At 44.1% G+C, this 16,515-nt stretch overlaps 1 protein-coding gene across 2 annotated transcripts; it reads left to right on the top strand.

Moving 5' to 3' along the window:
• The first annotated feature begins 28 nt into the window (after window positions 1-28).
• On the top strand, window positions 29-14,330 carry kpna3 (karyopherin alpha 3 (importin alpha 4)). Of its 2 annotated transcripts, none has more exons than XR_013811738.1 (17): window positions 29-163; window positions 2,423-2,467; window positions 5,833-5,922; window positions 6,175-6,204; window positions 6,338-6,390; window positions 6,481-6,576; window positions 7,340-7,425; window positions 7,590-7,676; window positions 7,775-7,944; window positions 8,872-8,916; window positions 9,066-9,197; window positions 9,559-9,687; window positions 10,022-10,126; window positions 10,666-10,737; window positions 11,364-11,560; window positions 12,326-12,420; window positions 12,521-14,330. XR_013811738.1 is itself a non-coding variant. In XM_079733440.1 (17 exons), exons 1-17 carry the CDS (start codon window positions 95-97, stop codon window positions 12,614-12,616), a joined length of 1,563 nt encoding a protein of 520 aa, XP_079589566.1. In that variant the 5' UTR covers window positions 29-94; the 3' UTR covers window positions 12,617-14,330. The 2 variants fall into 2 exon arrangements, 1 of the variants encoding a protein (XP_079589566.1); XM_079733440.1 differs by having other exon boundaries at window positions 11,398-11,560.
• Window positions 14,331-16,515: the final 2,185 nt, after the last annotated feature.

Consider the following 16,515-nt stretch of genomic DNA (forward strand, 5'->3'; position numbering starts at 1 on the left):
CTACCGTTCCCCGACCCATCAGTAGAGAAGCTACGCTGCCTCGTCGTTCACGGATATCCCGAAAGCCGGAGGAATAGCTCAATCCTGTACAGCCATGGCAGAAAACGCCGGCTTGGAAAACCACCGCATCAAAAGCTTTAAAAACAAGGGACGTGATGTCGAGGTAGGCTGGCATCTAATAAAGAAATGAAATGGACGAGTGTCGTTGGTTTGATAATAAAAATAGTCTTAACGGGCCTCGCTTAGCCCCGGCTGCAGCTGTCTAGCATCTGACGTTAGCTAGGCGTTAGCTTTACGGCTTCAAGTCGCAGATTACTAACACAATGTTTTTGCCTCTGACATTGGCAAATCGTTTGCTATATCATAGTGCCAATTGTCACTCCGTGGGTTAAACGATGTCGGGGCTATTATCATGTGACACCATCGTCGTAATAGAGGCTGTCTGGTGCTGGCTGTCACATTAGGCTAACTTGTGAGGTAACGTCAGATGTTGGCAGCAGTGGGCCGGTCGACAACAGGGCCCGTGGAAATGATCACTCACCATTGTCTACGTGAACGGCCATGTATCCATCTTATACCCTTTATTCGTTATTTAGTCATCGTGACCTACGTGACGTTTGGTTCCAGCTCTACCGAGGAGGAGCAGTCGGGTGTCCAGACCTAGCCCCTCCTGGTGAGCTAGCAGAGCGCTGGGCTCGCTAATGTTAGTTTAGCTAGTCACCAGGTGACAGGCGCCGATGCTTGGACCTGAATCTAGCGACCCATGCCCCTGCTACTGTCTTGTCGCGTACAGTTGTTGCCATACTTCACTGCCAGAGATTAATAACAACACGAAGATATTACGTGCTGTAACAGTTGGGTCGATATTGTCGCAGCAATTTGCCAGACGTTCAAAGGGTATCTCTAATCTCCCTGGGGCCAGGCCCAGCCGCGTACCAAAAATACTGGTTTTGTAATTGATTATAGATTCCCAAACGGACTATACACTTCATGAGTATTATATATACGTGTTATAACAAGTATAATTGGAGATGTACATGTCCCATTTATCATGTGTTCATCTGTTCGTTCATCTGCTAAATGCGTCATCCGATTGGCTCTCCGAATACTCCTGTCATACCTAGGTAAAGCATACTTCAATCGGTTTTACCTAGGTAAAACCTTACTCATTATTGTGTCGTTGTGCTTTAACAGGATCAATCCTCAGAAATGGCATGCCCCTACAGATGCAATGTAATCAGTAGTAATATCAACAACAACTTGAGTAAATTGAGAGCATGTAAGCACATGGCTACTACTGTCAAGGAAAGGCAGGTGCCCAGCTTCATCATAGCAGACGCATTCTAGAGGGCAGTTCAGCCTTCTTTTGATGCCTGATTTGGGTCCTCAGAATAACAACCACAGATTGATTTCCCGCTGATTAGCTTTAAGCAATGGCCCAATCTTGCTTGTTTTTTGGCATGTTTAGAAGTTGGTTGGTGTGCTTAATATTTTGAGAACAAAAAAACATCAACTATATGTTCTGTTTAACATGCAGATCAAGTTTTTTTTACTCAACTGTCACATGTCCAACACTCTTTGTAGATACTCTTGTAGTTGGGCCTTCCTGAAAATAGATATTTCCCTTTTTATGCTATGGGCTTTATGCTTTTGCCACTTTTGTCCTTTTAGTGACCCAGTACAGCAATAATTAAATATGTATGTTGTGGCATTGGTGAGGTAAGCTCTTTAAGCTGTGCTAGTGATTTGTGTTAGTCCTTGATGAGGCAGTTTGCAAGGTATAAGGTTGTCCTGCCATTGGAGCGCAGAACCTTTGGTCATTCTACCAGCGGTCAGTTAGCTGGAATGAGTCATGCTCAGCTTCAGCGACCAGGAGATAACTCTGTGCTCCTCAGCTTCCAGAGTTGGGTTATGACTGGGCCAGATTACGTAACAGGCTATTTAGGAAGGCAATATGAACCGTTGAAAACTGTCACAAGATCCAGGACCCCCTCATACAGTTCTGGACAGTTGGGGAATCCAGCAAACACGTATACCCACCAACCAGACTATAAAGTGGCATAATATCGTCATTTTATTTAGCCATTAGTAATTGTTATGTTAAAACACATTTCTTATACATGACAAAAGTTTACTCGTGTTGTTAAAGGCTCAGGTATTTAAGTGTGCTGTTGATGACATTTGGTGCTAATGATGGCTCTGGATGATGTTGTATTGTTTAAAACATACTATAAAAATCCACCAAGACTTCTTTTGAGGGACTCTGCACTGAGTTGACATTTTGGCAAATTGTACACGTTGCACAACTAAACAAAAATCATGATGGATGTGGGTTTTAACTTTAATTGATGCATATCTGGATGATAACATGTGTTTATTTGTGGCATCACGTGGTGGCCAACTCTGTGTTTCTTTTTTTCAGACTATGAGGAGGCATCGAAATGAAGTGACAGTTGAGCTGAGAAAGGTAAACACGCACACGCACACGAAAAACACCAGTGTTTCCCATACATAGACCAATGTGTGGCGCAGCGCCACAGAATCAACACAGAGCGCCACGAATTGATTCCGCTTCTTGTTTACTTTTTTTTTGTGATTTTTAAGTGTAAATATCATTCCGTCTATTCATCTCCTCCTAGCACTCTTTCTCCCTGACATTGTCGTTCACACACGCATACGGACAGGAACACGAACAAGCACACACCAAGACAAGCGCGAGTGGCAGTGGTGCCAGTGGTGCGCGAGTAGGCTACACTTATAAACAGCTGATTCGCCCGCTCCTCCTCTCAACGCGCCTATCAAAGGGAAACCCGAAGCAGCGGGATATTTGGCACAGAGAAAACGGTCGGTTTAGTATGATAAAGTTTAGTATGATATACTGTGCTCAAAAACACCTGCCCAAAATTATTGTTCACTCAGAAAAGACAATCTTAGCCCTTATGAACTCAACGTTATTGATATAATTGAACATCCCGCACCGTAAGTCAGTATAGATAACGTTGGTAACGCAGCAAACAATGCGATTAATATGAAATGCGGTTATATACTTTTACTGAAGCCAATCACCAAGCTGTTTTTTCCCCTGGCGCGCTATAGGATGGTTTAACAAAACGATGATTGTTGCGATCGAAGCGATCGTTGGTCTGATTGGTTGAAGGACTATTATTATTTTATTTATATTGTTACATTATACAATTGATTTTCTTTTACCAAAAAAGTTAAATACAAGAACCCCCCCCCCATCATGATTCCTCGTCTACTTCCCCCCCCCCCCCCCCCCCCCTCCCCCACATTGCTTTCTGTCTGTGGGAAACACTGCACACATTGAGCTTGTTAAAATTCCAGTCCATCTGGTATTTCGGTTTTGGTGTGAGTGTATACATACATATATATAGTATTTGGTATATGACCGGTTCAAATAATATTAACATTAATTTGTAAAATGTGATATTGGAAGACGAGAAAGTCGAATTGCACCCTCCAATAAGCTTAATGATTGCTCTGACAAAATACTCATAATTACCCTGGGAACCGGGCAAATCTCACGAGCTCATGTTGCATTTTTTCTGCACATAAGGTATGACTCCCCTTCCATAAAAAAAGATTTTTGCCCGGTGCAAGATAGACCGACAACCAACCACAACCATTTATCTAATTTGAGGCAGAATTTATACGACGGCGGTGCAGAAGAACGCTGTAGAGGCCTTTTCAACAACAACAACAACAAAGATGGCTGCCGCTGATATAGAACAGTCTGTTGATTCCGCTATCGAGGCAGTATTCAACAAACTGTATATTTTCTCTATGAGAAGAACAAAGGACTGCACTTAAAGCTTTTGCTGAGCCCAGACGTGCGTAACCCGTTTCATTGCTTTGATTAGTTGTTGGCCTTTCCAATTGTGTCCAGAGGCATTTTCGGTCAGTGCCCGTGGTGATGCCCCCTGGAAATTGAAAATGTACTGAATGGTTCCAGACTAATTGCAGTTTGAAAATCGTTTTTTTTTACAATACAAAAATTTACAATTTTACAATATACTAATTACTGTACAATATACATTGTACAGTAATGGAGTAAGTTGAGTAAGCACTGTTTGGTCATTTATTGAAAAACAACTGTTATATATTGGACTGTAGTCTTAGGTGGTTATGTGCTGCTCCGGGGTTGATCTGACATTCTCTTCCATGATGCTGACAGTACCCGCTGGCTTGACTGGTAATGTAAATTCCATATCTGGGTCAGATATGAAAAAAAAAAAACACTGAAAAGATCCACCATAGAGCCCCCTCTCATTTATTTCCCTCATTGACAGTACTGGGCAGCAGTTGCTTTTTTTGTTTTGTAACTCAATTGTAACATCTTTCCTGCGTTGAACTTTAGTGCGCATACCCGGTCACGGGTGTCTGCATACGCGCAAGCATCAGAAGGTCTAGAGAAGCTAGATAGTCAGGAAGCCCAGCATACCAGTCTTTTTTAAATGTCGGGCTAGCTCCAGACTTTCAAGGTGGTACCTCCAACAGAATCTTGGATCCGTCAGTCTTATGTTAGAGCAGAGCCTCTGGGCAGGAGACCAAAGGGCGGCAAAGGGCGGAGTTATCCCTTGTTTCCTGGTTTGTTACGGAGATATTCTACTGAAGATAAGATAATTTTGCCCAAGGGGATTAAGCTTTCAGAAGGGCGTTTTGAATAAATGTAATCCTACAGTTTTACAGATATTATTTTTACAATTAACTACTGTTACATTGTGTTCGCCACTTGTGAACTTACAGATTCTCACCTCCAGCAACATGTCCTGTTCACCTAGATTTGAGCTATCAGTTTTGATATTAAAGGACAATTTGTGCTTTGGTATTTTGAACATTGAGCCCCCTTTCTGGTATGTCTTGGATGAAATAGAGTGGTTAACAACGAAATTTGAATATTGGTCCTGTATTTGGCTAATGTGAATCGCCCCTGCCTGCTTCACAATGGCTGGCTATGTGCATTCAAAAACACCCCTAAACGTTCATTTTCAGAAATGGGAAACTCATCGAGTGGTTAGTGGTGTTTGTTGATGTTCCTAATCAAGTATCGGAGCGTAATACAGTTTCTGTCGTGTTTTTATTTGGCATTTTGCAAATGAATCGGAAACCGAACCGGAAACGGAAAGGGGGGCTGGTTGTAGTCTTTTCGCTCGGTTCTCCGTATCAACAGTAGGGCTAGAACCAAGCCAAAAGACAAGAGACAGAAGGTCTTCTACTGTCCAAAATGGAAATCCTCATTAATATGTCAGGTATTGGGACTTCGTGTCCAAATATCGGAACATATACATTGTTTTTATAGGCTATCTGATAACATTCATGGTTATTACTAGATAGGCACTGTATCCAAATCCCGGTCAGAGGTTTGGTTTGTGTCAAGCGTGCATCAATGCTTTTTAGCAATCGGGGTGAACCGGGTGTCCTAGTCCAGCACATTCCATGCGGTTCAGACAGAGCACAGTGAAGCCATGAAAGTTTAGCTTTAGTCTATCTTCTGAGTCATCGCTGACGCACAACTGCGCACTGCACAGGAATGTAGGCCAAGGGAATCTCCTACTCTCAGAGAGTGTGTGTGTGTGTGTGTGTGTGTGTGTGTGTGTGTGTGTGTGTGGCCAATTCAATATTGTGGCAGATATATTCAGCTCCAAATGATAATACTACTAATTTACAATTTCTCTGCATTCCCAAATTGACTGAATTATTTGTGGCCTCTGTAGAATAGCAGCGATCATAGGCTTGGCTTCCCCCCCACAGTTCATGTCTCTGCTCAAATTCTGTCTGATCTCTTTTGTCCCTTTGTCTGTCCGCTCTCAGAACAAACGAGACGAGCACCTACTGAAGAAGAGGAACGTCCCACTGGAGGAGAATCTGGAAGACTCTGATGTCGACTCCGACTTCAAAGCAGTAAGTGTGTTTGTGGGTGGGTGTGTGTTGGCGTATTTGTGAGAAAGAGGGAGGCATGGAACTGTCGCCACGGCTTGGATGACAGGTCTTGTTGGACCATGAAGATTCAGTCAATCGTAAAAGCAGATGGACACACATACCCACACAGCAATTGTTTTTATTCAGCATATAGTCTGCTCCTTTTTCAAGCTCTCCAGTTTGGTGTTGTACTGTACATACTGTAATAATGAAACTTTCCTTTTCTCTCTGCAGCAAAATGTCACACTTGATGTCATTTTACAGGTGAAACAAAAGTTTAACTTACTCATCCACTGAAAACCTTTTTGTGTTTAAGCTTGAGCACATCTGGCAGTTGGTTATTCCACCTCTTTTTTAGCTTATGGTAGCCGTAGTAACACTCTCCTCTTCTCTGCAGAACGCCACAAGTGACAACGCCGTGGTTCAGCTCAGTGCTGTGCAGGCTGCTAGGTAAAGGCTGTAAATGCGCAAACTCACTCAATTCACACAGTTCGCACGTTCATGGTTCTGATGTCTTTCTTGTTTTCCATGTTTGTTCAGAAAACTCCTCTCCAGTGACAGAAACCCCCCGATCGACGACTTGATAAAGTCTGGTATTCTGCCCATCCTAGTCAAATGTTTGGAGAGGGATGACAAGTGAGTTCTTCTCTGCTCAAATGGCTACTGAGGACTGCTCCTCCCTCACTATGTGCTTTTAGAGGACTCCATTATACGGTCTCAAATAGTCTGTCTATGGGGCGGGGGCTGGTGGCTGTTGTCAACAAGCAGGCTTGTTGTGTATGTGTGTGAATGCCTTTCTTGACCCCTGCGTTGACACACATATTTCAGACTCGAGAGTGGGGGGGGGAGGGGTGCACATGACAGTTGGCTGGTTCTCCTTCTGGCCCGGGCCAATCCAAATAAAACGACATTCCTGTCCCTCCATTCCCAGGACCTTGTGTTCAGTGAGGGAGGAATTGTGGGCGGGGGGGATGTCATGACATCGTGACAGATGTGATGTTGTTGAATTGGTCAACTGTCAACATTGCAAAAAGAAGAATTTACTTTATTAGTTTCACTCGTTCAGCACATCGAGTGTGAACTGTGACATTCTTTGCGGCGAAAAATGCTGCCAAAACGATATCTACATGGATTCCACTGTTTTCAACAAGTATTTAAATAGGTTCCTCCCCGAATTAACCCTGCAAAGTTCTGATTTTCTTCCTCCTTTCCAATGAGAACATTTAACTAGTGTTGTGTGTTGAAGATGAGGCATGTCACAGAGCCTGCCCCAGTGAAGGAATGCTGTGAAGGACTTTCCTCCTGTGTTCTTCTCTGGTTCCCATCTGCCGTGCCGCTTTCTGACTTTATTATCTTCTTCTTTTTAAAAATCCTCCTAAATTATGTTTGTTGTTCCCAGCCCCTCGCTCCAGTTCGAGGCAGCCTGGGCCCTGACCAACATTGCCTCAGGGACTTCGGCACAGACTCAGGCTGTGGTTAAATCCAGTAAGTCCAACCCAACGTCCACAAAAGACAAATGTGTGTGGCCATGGAAAAGGCTTGACTCAGGAATGACTTTTCAGCCGATGTTCCTCATGGGGTTTATTTCATAGAGGAGGAGCCCACCTGTTGTGCTGTGACATTAAGGGAGGTGTTTCCCTGTTGTCTAGACGCCGTTCCTTTGTTCCTGCGACTGCTCCGCTCCTCCCACCAGAATGTGTGCGAACAGGCAGTCTGGGCTCTGGGCAACATCATCGGTGAGTGTTTCTCTCATCGCTCTCTGTGTGTCAAGCAACATTAATACACTTTCAGCAGAAGTCACGGCTGACGTCCTGGTCCTCCCCGCCGTGCCCAGGTGACGGGCCCCAGTGCAGGGACTACGTCATCTCCCTGGGCGTGGTGGGCCCCCTGCTCTCATTCGTCAACCCCTCCATCCCCATCAGCTTCCTCCGCAACGTCACCTGGGTTATCGTCAACCTGTGCCGCAACAAGGACCCGCCGCCCCCCATGGAGACCGTACAAGAGGTGGGCACGGTGTGTGTGAGAGACTGATGGCCTCGGTTTGCAGTCTTAATCTCCCCCCCCCCCCCATTGATTGAATACTGCAAAGGTTTGCCATCCCCTCCTAGTCCGTTTGGTGTAGCTCCGGCTCTGCCAAACTCCCATACTGACTCCCAGAGCTGGACACTAGGTCAGGTTAAAAACAGCTCAACGCTTCAGGAAAGCACCGCCCGTCTTCATTCTTGCTTTTCGGAGTCACCCGATCACAGATTATGCAAATGGTCAAACAAAGTCAGATGAAGTCAAAGTGTGCGTCCTGGTCATGTTGTCAGTTCTAAAGAACCAGTGCACCACAGAGTCTCTCCTGCCAGAACGCTGACAGCGCTGTCAGACGACGAGTCAGCCACAGTGGACTGCAGTAGAGGTGGTTGTACCACAGTCCGGGGGTTTAGCTGACTTTACTGACCATCACCGACAGTTTTAGGGGCAGCACCGCTGTTATATGGTTATGTTCAATGTTATGAGTCCTGGTATGTTATTTCATTATTATTATGAGTTCTGGTACGAGGTCCTATCTACTTCCGAGCAACCATTCAGACAAGAAAAGGTATTTCGTTTTTTGTTTCAGGTAGAAATATGCAGGTATTTACTATATTTAAGTGTTCATTTCTTCTATAACCAAGATTTAAAAAAACAATTCTCTACCTCAGGCCGTAATTTAAGAACCGCTTAAATAGTTTTTAAACATTGTTTTATTTCACATTTTCATTATTAAACTGATTACTGAAAATATAAGGTGACAAAAAATGGCAACCATATTTTCAGTTTTGCTGATGCCTGGTTGTCAACTTGAACGACCCACTTTCGTTCCCCAGAGCCCCCTGCCTCCCACACCATCTGACTCAGTTTATCCTAACTAAACCCAACTCTCCCATGCCTCTTTTCTTACAGATTCTGCCGGCCCTCTGTGTGCTTATATACCACACCGACCTAAATGTGAGTATCAGTACAATCAAGCATTTGCTGTATATTGTGAGTGAATGGGCGTTGTTTTCAAATGTCCACGCCACCTAATGATTGGTGGCTTGGTGAACGCATTGCCCATGGGATGTGGTGGCGCGGTGCTAACAACAGTTCGTGTTCAGATTCTTGTAGACACGGTGTGGGCGTTATCATACCTGACCGACGGCGGCAATGAGCAGATCCAGATGGTGATAGATTCGGGTGTGGTTCCCTTTCTCGTCCCGCTGCTCAGCCACCAGGAGGTCAAAGTTCAGGTAAGGATCACTTTGATTACCTTTGGTAAATAGTCTTGTGATCCTAACTGTTAGCCTTTGCAGTCCGTTTTTGTTCTCTTACTTTGCATCATCTATTCAACTGAGAAGTGCAGGCTAGGCAAGCATATGAAGGCTTTCCGTCCTAAAAGTGAAAACAAACTACTTCAAAATGTTTTGACTGTCCTTTTGCATAATTTGAACTCCTGGTGTTTGCAGTCGTTGTCCAATTTTTTCTCTCTTTGTATCATTCATTACACTATGGACAAGTGCATGTTACGCATTGCTGCACTTCCACAAAGTAAAACGCACCACTTGTCAATGGACTGGGGCCTTTGTAATGTTGTCCCTGTGGGCCCTGCAGACGGCCGCCCTGAGGGCCGTGGGGAACATCGTGACTGGGACAGACGAGCAGACGCAGGTGGTGCTCAACTGTGACGTGCTCTCGCACTTCCCCAACCTGCTCACACACCCCAAGGAGAAGATCAACAAGGTGTCTCCTTTTCACAACACGCCGCTCATTATTACAGGGATTAAACATTTGCTTTTGGAGTTTTCCTGATTATTCTGAAGAGTATGCTGCAACTATGAGACTATTTACTCAAGACGGAAATATTCAAATGAACCTGAACTGGGTTTGGGTGTGCTTGGTACAGCAGTAAATCAATTGACACATGATGACGGAACAAAATATACGGGAGACTTCTGTAATAATTTACTATCATTGTATGGGCTCATACGATCTTGTTGTCTGAAATCACATTTTGGTCTTTAGTCATTCTGGTCTTGAATGGGGTTTAACGGCATGTGATTGGTTTGTTCTGCAGGAAGCCGTGTGGTTCCTGTCCAACATCACAGCAGGGAACCAACAGCAGGTCCAGGCTGTAATCGATGCTGGACTCATCCCCATGATCATCCACCAACTGGCCAAGGTTCGCCTCCATCCTGCCTGCTGGGAGAGAGGGAGGGCTATATATAATTGGCCCCCCATGTTACTAGCATGTTTTCTCTTCAAGGAGCGAGGCGTACTCTCATGAGACGCACTGCAGTTTTATGTGCTGACAGATCTCATGTTCAGCAAATCAGATATGTCTGTGGCATCGGCCATTCGTTTGCAGACGAATTAAAAGCCACATTACGGGTTCCTACCTTGCTTGAGAACCAGCAGCGAAAGAAAAAGTATAAAAAATGTGCCCTATTGAGTGTGTACAAAAAAAATGTATGTATTGTAAAACTAAAATCCCATTTTCCTCATTGACTAAGAACGGTGGTTCTCTTTACATCCGACCACCGTGAGCCCCCTATGGGCCGTTAGAGGAATGACACACTCCTCACTTCGGCCAGGGCTTGACAAACAGGCGGTCATGGCAGTCGCTTGGTTCAGCAGAGCTAAAACGGATGGGGATGAACTTTGCCTTGTGGTTTGTTGGCGACCCGCTTCGCCCTTTACTGACAGCCTGTCTCTCTGCAGGGGGACTTTGGCACTCAGAAGGAGGCAGCCTGGGCCATCAGCAACCTTACCATCAGCGGGAGGAAAGACCAGGTGAGCTGGGCTCTGGAAAAGACCTCGGGGCAGCAATCTGGCCCCTCTCATTCATCACTTACAGTGGGGGGATAGGCATGCGGGCCGAGGTCTGATACCTACAGGAAACCCTATTATCGTAGCTATCTATGTTGTATAGCGGGAATGGGTTAGCCTAGCAATTGTAAGTGCTTGGCACTTGTTTCTATGAATATCTTTACTGTACCGACAGCGATATATTATTTCTTTCTTCTGACAAATGCACTCATTGTAAGTTGCTTTAGCTAAATGCCCTAAATGTAAAAATGTAAATGTAACCCTGGAAGGTGTTACTGAAAAAAGTTTAAGACGATGGGCCTAAATATTAATGTAATAAAACCCTTGTGACATGATCAATACTTGTATAGTTTGTATTTGATTAACATGCGTTCAATTCTTTGAATATATTGCATAGCGGTCATGTTTATCAGTATTGGAAATAATAGGAACGCCATACGCCATACGATTCAAATACAGCGCAAACCTTTCTCAATTGTGTTTTTTATATTCGTACTTCAAGAATTCTGAATTTAAATCATGCGTGTGCTGTGATGTGACATTAAGCCAACCTTCTGTATTTGTAACCACGTGCGCATGTTGTAATCAAGTATGGCTGTGGTGTGTATGTGTGGGTTCGTGTAGGTGGAGTTCCTGGTGGAGGAGAACGTCATCCCTCCCTTCTGCAGCCTTCTGTCCGTCAAAGACTCCCAGGTGCTGCAGGTGGTGCTGGATGGCCTGAAGAACGTGCTCATCATGGCCGGGGACGAGGCCAGCACCATCACGGAGATCATCGAGGAGTGTGGAGGTGGGAAGGGCCTTTTGTCTGTTCTCCTCCTGTCTTCGAGGGATCAAGTGAACCAGTCAATAATTCGGAGTGCCTTTATTCATTTTGGGGATGATCGATTGATCCCGTTATCCCATTCCCATCCCATCAATTCAAAGGAATGTTTGTGTTGCCTAAAATGATTAGGTTGCTAAAATGATCAATCAGAAGGCTGTTCAAGTGCAGTGAATGGATTACTGCAATGGGATCTTCATCTATTTAAAAAAGGGCTTTAAAATGTAGCCCTCAGTTATCCATTATTGATGTCCTCTCAATTGATCTTTTTGAAACAATGTGTTGAATAATATTGCTCTGCCTGAAAGTCACTCATGTGTGTATAAAAAAACAAGCCAAAGGGGTAATGTACACCTCACTGTTACATACTCGTACATAGATGTACTGCTGGTAGTCCTGACTCATATGTTCTGTTTCCCTAACTGTCATGTCGTAGGAGAGCCAAAGCATAATACGGGATCCCCAGATCCTTTTTTTTTTTTATTACCTCATTGATGTCTGCCATCTGAACATGGTCCCCTTTGTCAGTGTGATCTCAAATTGGACCAAGAGAAAAAAAACGAAGTAGCAACTTGATTACTAAATAAATAAAAGGTTTTATTTAAGATGGCAAAAACTTCCAAAATCAAATCTGTCCCTTTTCACACCTCTAGATCGCGATACTCAAATGACAGATGGCAGACTCAATGACGTCGGGTGTGTTTTTAACTGAACATTTCTGACTCTCTGCAGGTCTGGAGAAGATAGAACATCTGCAGCAGCATGAGAATGAAGACATCTACAAACTAGCCTTTGAGATTATTGACCAGTACTTTGCCGGGGATGATGTAAGTAGCCCCTTCGATAAGGCAGTGTTCTCCACTGTCGTGCACTTCCAACACCATTTCATTCTGGACCTTTTTTTTTCTTTCTCTTGCCTTCCCACAGATCGACGAAGATCTGAGTTTGATCCCGGGGGCCAATCCGATGGGCTTCAGCTTCGACCCGGCCAACAACATGCAAACTAAGGAGTTCAACTTCTAGACACCAGACGGTGGTTGTTTCAGCCAGCTGCACGGGTACTCCCTCATCACCCCAGACATTCATCCATCTCCTCTCCCACCTGGTACAGAAGGATTCGACGTGGGGCCGCGAGGAATCCCACTTTTGAAGGATTGGCCCCTCCCCATCTCTGGCACTGAGGGGCGCACTGCTTTGTGGTGTCCTTTTTATTTAAAGAAACACATGACATCTTTCTTCACTGAGCATTACGGCCCGGCACACAGGAGTCTTGGTTATGTGTGAGCATCGCAACATATGTCTGGTCAACGGCTTTGGGAGGATGGCTGGCTTTTCCTCTGCCTGTGCTTCTAAATAATCCATCGGAGCTCGGAAATCAGAAAGTTTTTTTGTTTTGTTGCCAAAAACCACACTGTTCTCACCAAGGCAAACACGAGCACACGTTTGACACACACACACACACACACACACACACACACACACACACACACACACACACACACTAACACACACACACACACACACACACACACACGGCTAGAATTTGTGTGCACACTTCTGGTAGAAGCGGATACATCACTATTTTGGGGAAAGAAATATTGCTCTTTGTTCATGTTTTTTTTGTTGTGTTTTACCTTCCCTGGATTGACTTGGGTGTTATGTCACATGCACACACACACACCGACACACACAATCACAGACACGCACTTAGTCACGTAGAAACCCGTTGGCCAGGTATCCCAATGACCCTCACTCTCCTCCAGATTATAGAGCGGACCCCAGAGCTAAGCCATGAACTACCACAGAGCCCCGCCGGCCGACCAGGTGCATCCTGGGATAGGTGGGCGGGGCTGCAGCGTTCCTACAGCCTCGAGGATTCCGTGGCAGGCGGACTTCTGACTCAATGACGTCACTCCTTTTTGTGTGACCTCTTGTCGAAAAAAATCATCATGCTCAAAGACATTTAAGTTTTGAACAGAGAGAAAAAGATCAACAAAAATGTGAATAGAAACGCCATATTGTTCATTTTATTTTTTGTTTTTTATTTCCAATTCAACCGTGGTCTCGCGCTCGTGTGCGAGCGGGGACCAGCGTTTGATTTGGGGGCCGTGTTGAGGTGTGCCGTGTATGGGGGAGCGTCGCTGGGTTGAGCCACAGCGACTTTAAGGAAGAGGGAGCAGGCGTTTGTGCTGGAGGAATATGTTCTGCCCAAGGGCCCTCCTGTATCCATCCCTCACTCACCCTCTGTGGAAACAAAAAGAAACACAAAAAACACCCCTCAACCTGCTCACCTGAATCCCTGAAGATAGTTTATTTTTTATTTTGCTTATTTAAAATTCAAACTTGCCCTTTCAACATTTGCATTTACATTTTGAGAGAAATTTGGCTTCTTCTAAGGAGCTTCCAGGTTTAGTGTTTTTATTTTTTGGCACTATTATTTTTTTCCTCCCTGTTGGAAAATCTTTTTCTTCAGTCTTATGCACATGTCAGAGGTATAGAGGTGCCCACTGGCTGCAGGGGCCAGAGGGGCCCGTACTCAGTGAAGACTAAACCTACGCTGGGCAGCACTGTTTTGTCGAGCCCCGCGGTGCCTCACCACTCTTAAAGAGGGGGTCACCTGTCGCCACCGATCCGAGTAACTGTACAAAAAAGAGAAGAGGAAAAAAATGTGACGTGTATCTTTCTTTTGCTGTTTAACGAGTATATAGATATATATGAATATATGTATATAGATATATATATATATATATATATATATATATATATATATATATATATATATATATATATATATATATATATATATATATATATATATATATATATATATTTACCTACAAAGCCTGTGCAAAGCTGCTGCGGCCCTATTGGATGGCCTCTGCAGGACCACAACCTTCTTACTGGCAAAGATGGCTGGAGAGGAAGGTTTCTTCGTTCGTTTCAAAGCAATATTTTCTTTTTTTTCTTTTTTAAACATGTGTATGTATTGTGATAACATGCTGATGAACAGGCTCTCTTTATTTGACGTCTACCCTGTGTTCTTTGGTTTGTCTAGCTGCGGCGGCGGGCTGTCTAAGCGCGCCGTACCAAGGGGGTTTCCGGGGGGGCGTTGGGGGCTAATAGGTGTATAAACTGTGAGCTGCACCCTAGGGCCCTGGTCTTGAAGACTTAAGAATCCTCTTGTTTGGCTGCTAACTACTGAGGGGGGTGTCTTGCACCCCAGGTCGGGGGGGTAGGGGTGGGTGGTTGGGTAGGGTAGGGTGGGTGTTTAAATATGGGGAGGGGTGTAAAGAGCAGCCCTGGCTGGTTTTGGGGACTAGCCGTTTATCACTGAGGACTAGGGAGGAGGCTGTACAGGCAGGACGCTAGACGACTAGACCGAGCCACTTTAAAGATTTACAATTTCATTACCTTGTGTCGGAAACGGACACAAGCTTATGTTGGTTGCAAGATTTTTACTTGCTAATGAAAAGTTGTTTAAATAAGATGATCGAAGAAGAAAAAAAAGCAACAGACAGCGTTTTGGCCTCTGCTTGTTTATATCTTTTTATAAATTTTAGATTGAATTATTCTCTTTAAGGTGGCTCATTAATGCTTTCAACTCCTGTGCATATTAAAGATGAGAATGAGTTGAAATTCATTGTGCCTTTTGTTTTTCATTTCCTCTAAAAAGTGTTTTCTCTTGAAGATGAATACATTCAGGAGCTCTGCGGTGCTTTTAAGAAATTGGCAAAACGTGCACCTCAGATGGTCTCCGCATATTTGGCGTTGCCATGGAATTTTGCAGTGCTGCTCTCTGCTGTGGAGGGTCTTCGTTCTACTGCCGTCTCACTTTAGCATTGTTATTCATTGTGAACCCACATTTCCTTCCACCCATTCACTTCACAAGCCATCATTGCCATACTATTTCAATCAGCGGGATTTTGATATCATTTCCTCTCATCTCGCCCTCAGGACATGATCTATGTTACTGATCCTAACTCAAATAAACGTGCTGTTTAGCTGTTGGATACCTCCCGCTGCAAGTGTTGTGATTCCCATAATTAGTCAATGTGTGGAAAAGCTTTTGTTTTTTCAGTCAATTCACCGACATGCCAAACATGAGTGGTAAAGGACTGGAGTGCTGCGCTGTACCTAGAGCCAATTATTTATTTATTAAGGCATCCCTAAAAACATGTATTTCCAGTGCTTTGTTCTGAAAATGTAACTTTTCTGCTGTTGACTACGATACATGACATGGTCATGTGGGATTCTGACTTAATTATTGTTTTCTGGACTCTATTTTGTATTAACATTACATATCATTTATTTAGCTGACGCTTTTGTCCAAGGGGACTTTACAAGAAGTCAGTTTGTCAATGAAGACACTCCCCAAAAGTGCAAGAATCATGCAAATACACACAATTAAACAAATAAGCAAACTGCTTTAAGTGCTACATTGTAGAAACAAGAGATTATTTTTAATGGGCCAAGATGCAGTTTGAACAGATTTTTTTTTTTTAACCAGGGAAACATGCAAAAACAGTAAGTTTTGTCTAAGTGTAAGGACATTCACAAAATGTTTTATCTGAGCAAAAAATGTATCTTTCGCAATCTGATTACCCGAAATCGACTTTAACCATACATTATCTCATGTGTGTTGATGTGCACAAACATGCCAATGCATGTGAACTTTAATATTCATGCTTTATTTAATGTACTTCGGACAACAACGTCCAGGCTTCAAGACCCACTGCACCTGATTTCCCAGCCATACCCCTCCCCACAGACCTGGATGGGTCTGAGGTCCCGACTCCCAACGCCTTCGCCAAGTGAAGACTAAAGGGCTGAATTATTGCCTACAGCCTCTCTTTGGTCTGACGAGCCCACGGTTGCTCTCCGACGTAAGGAAATTCTGTGTCTGGAACAAGGTTCTCACAAAA

This window comes from Pollachius pollachius, assembly GCF_949987615.1.
Source record: "Pollachius pollachius genome assembly, chromosome: 3".
NCBI lineage: Eukaryota > Metazoa > Chordata > Actinopteri > Gadiformes > Gadidae > Pollachius > Pollachius pollachius.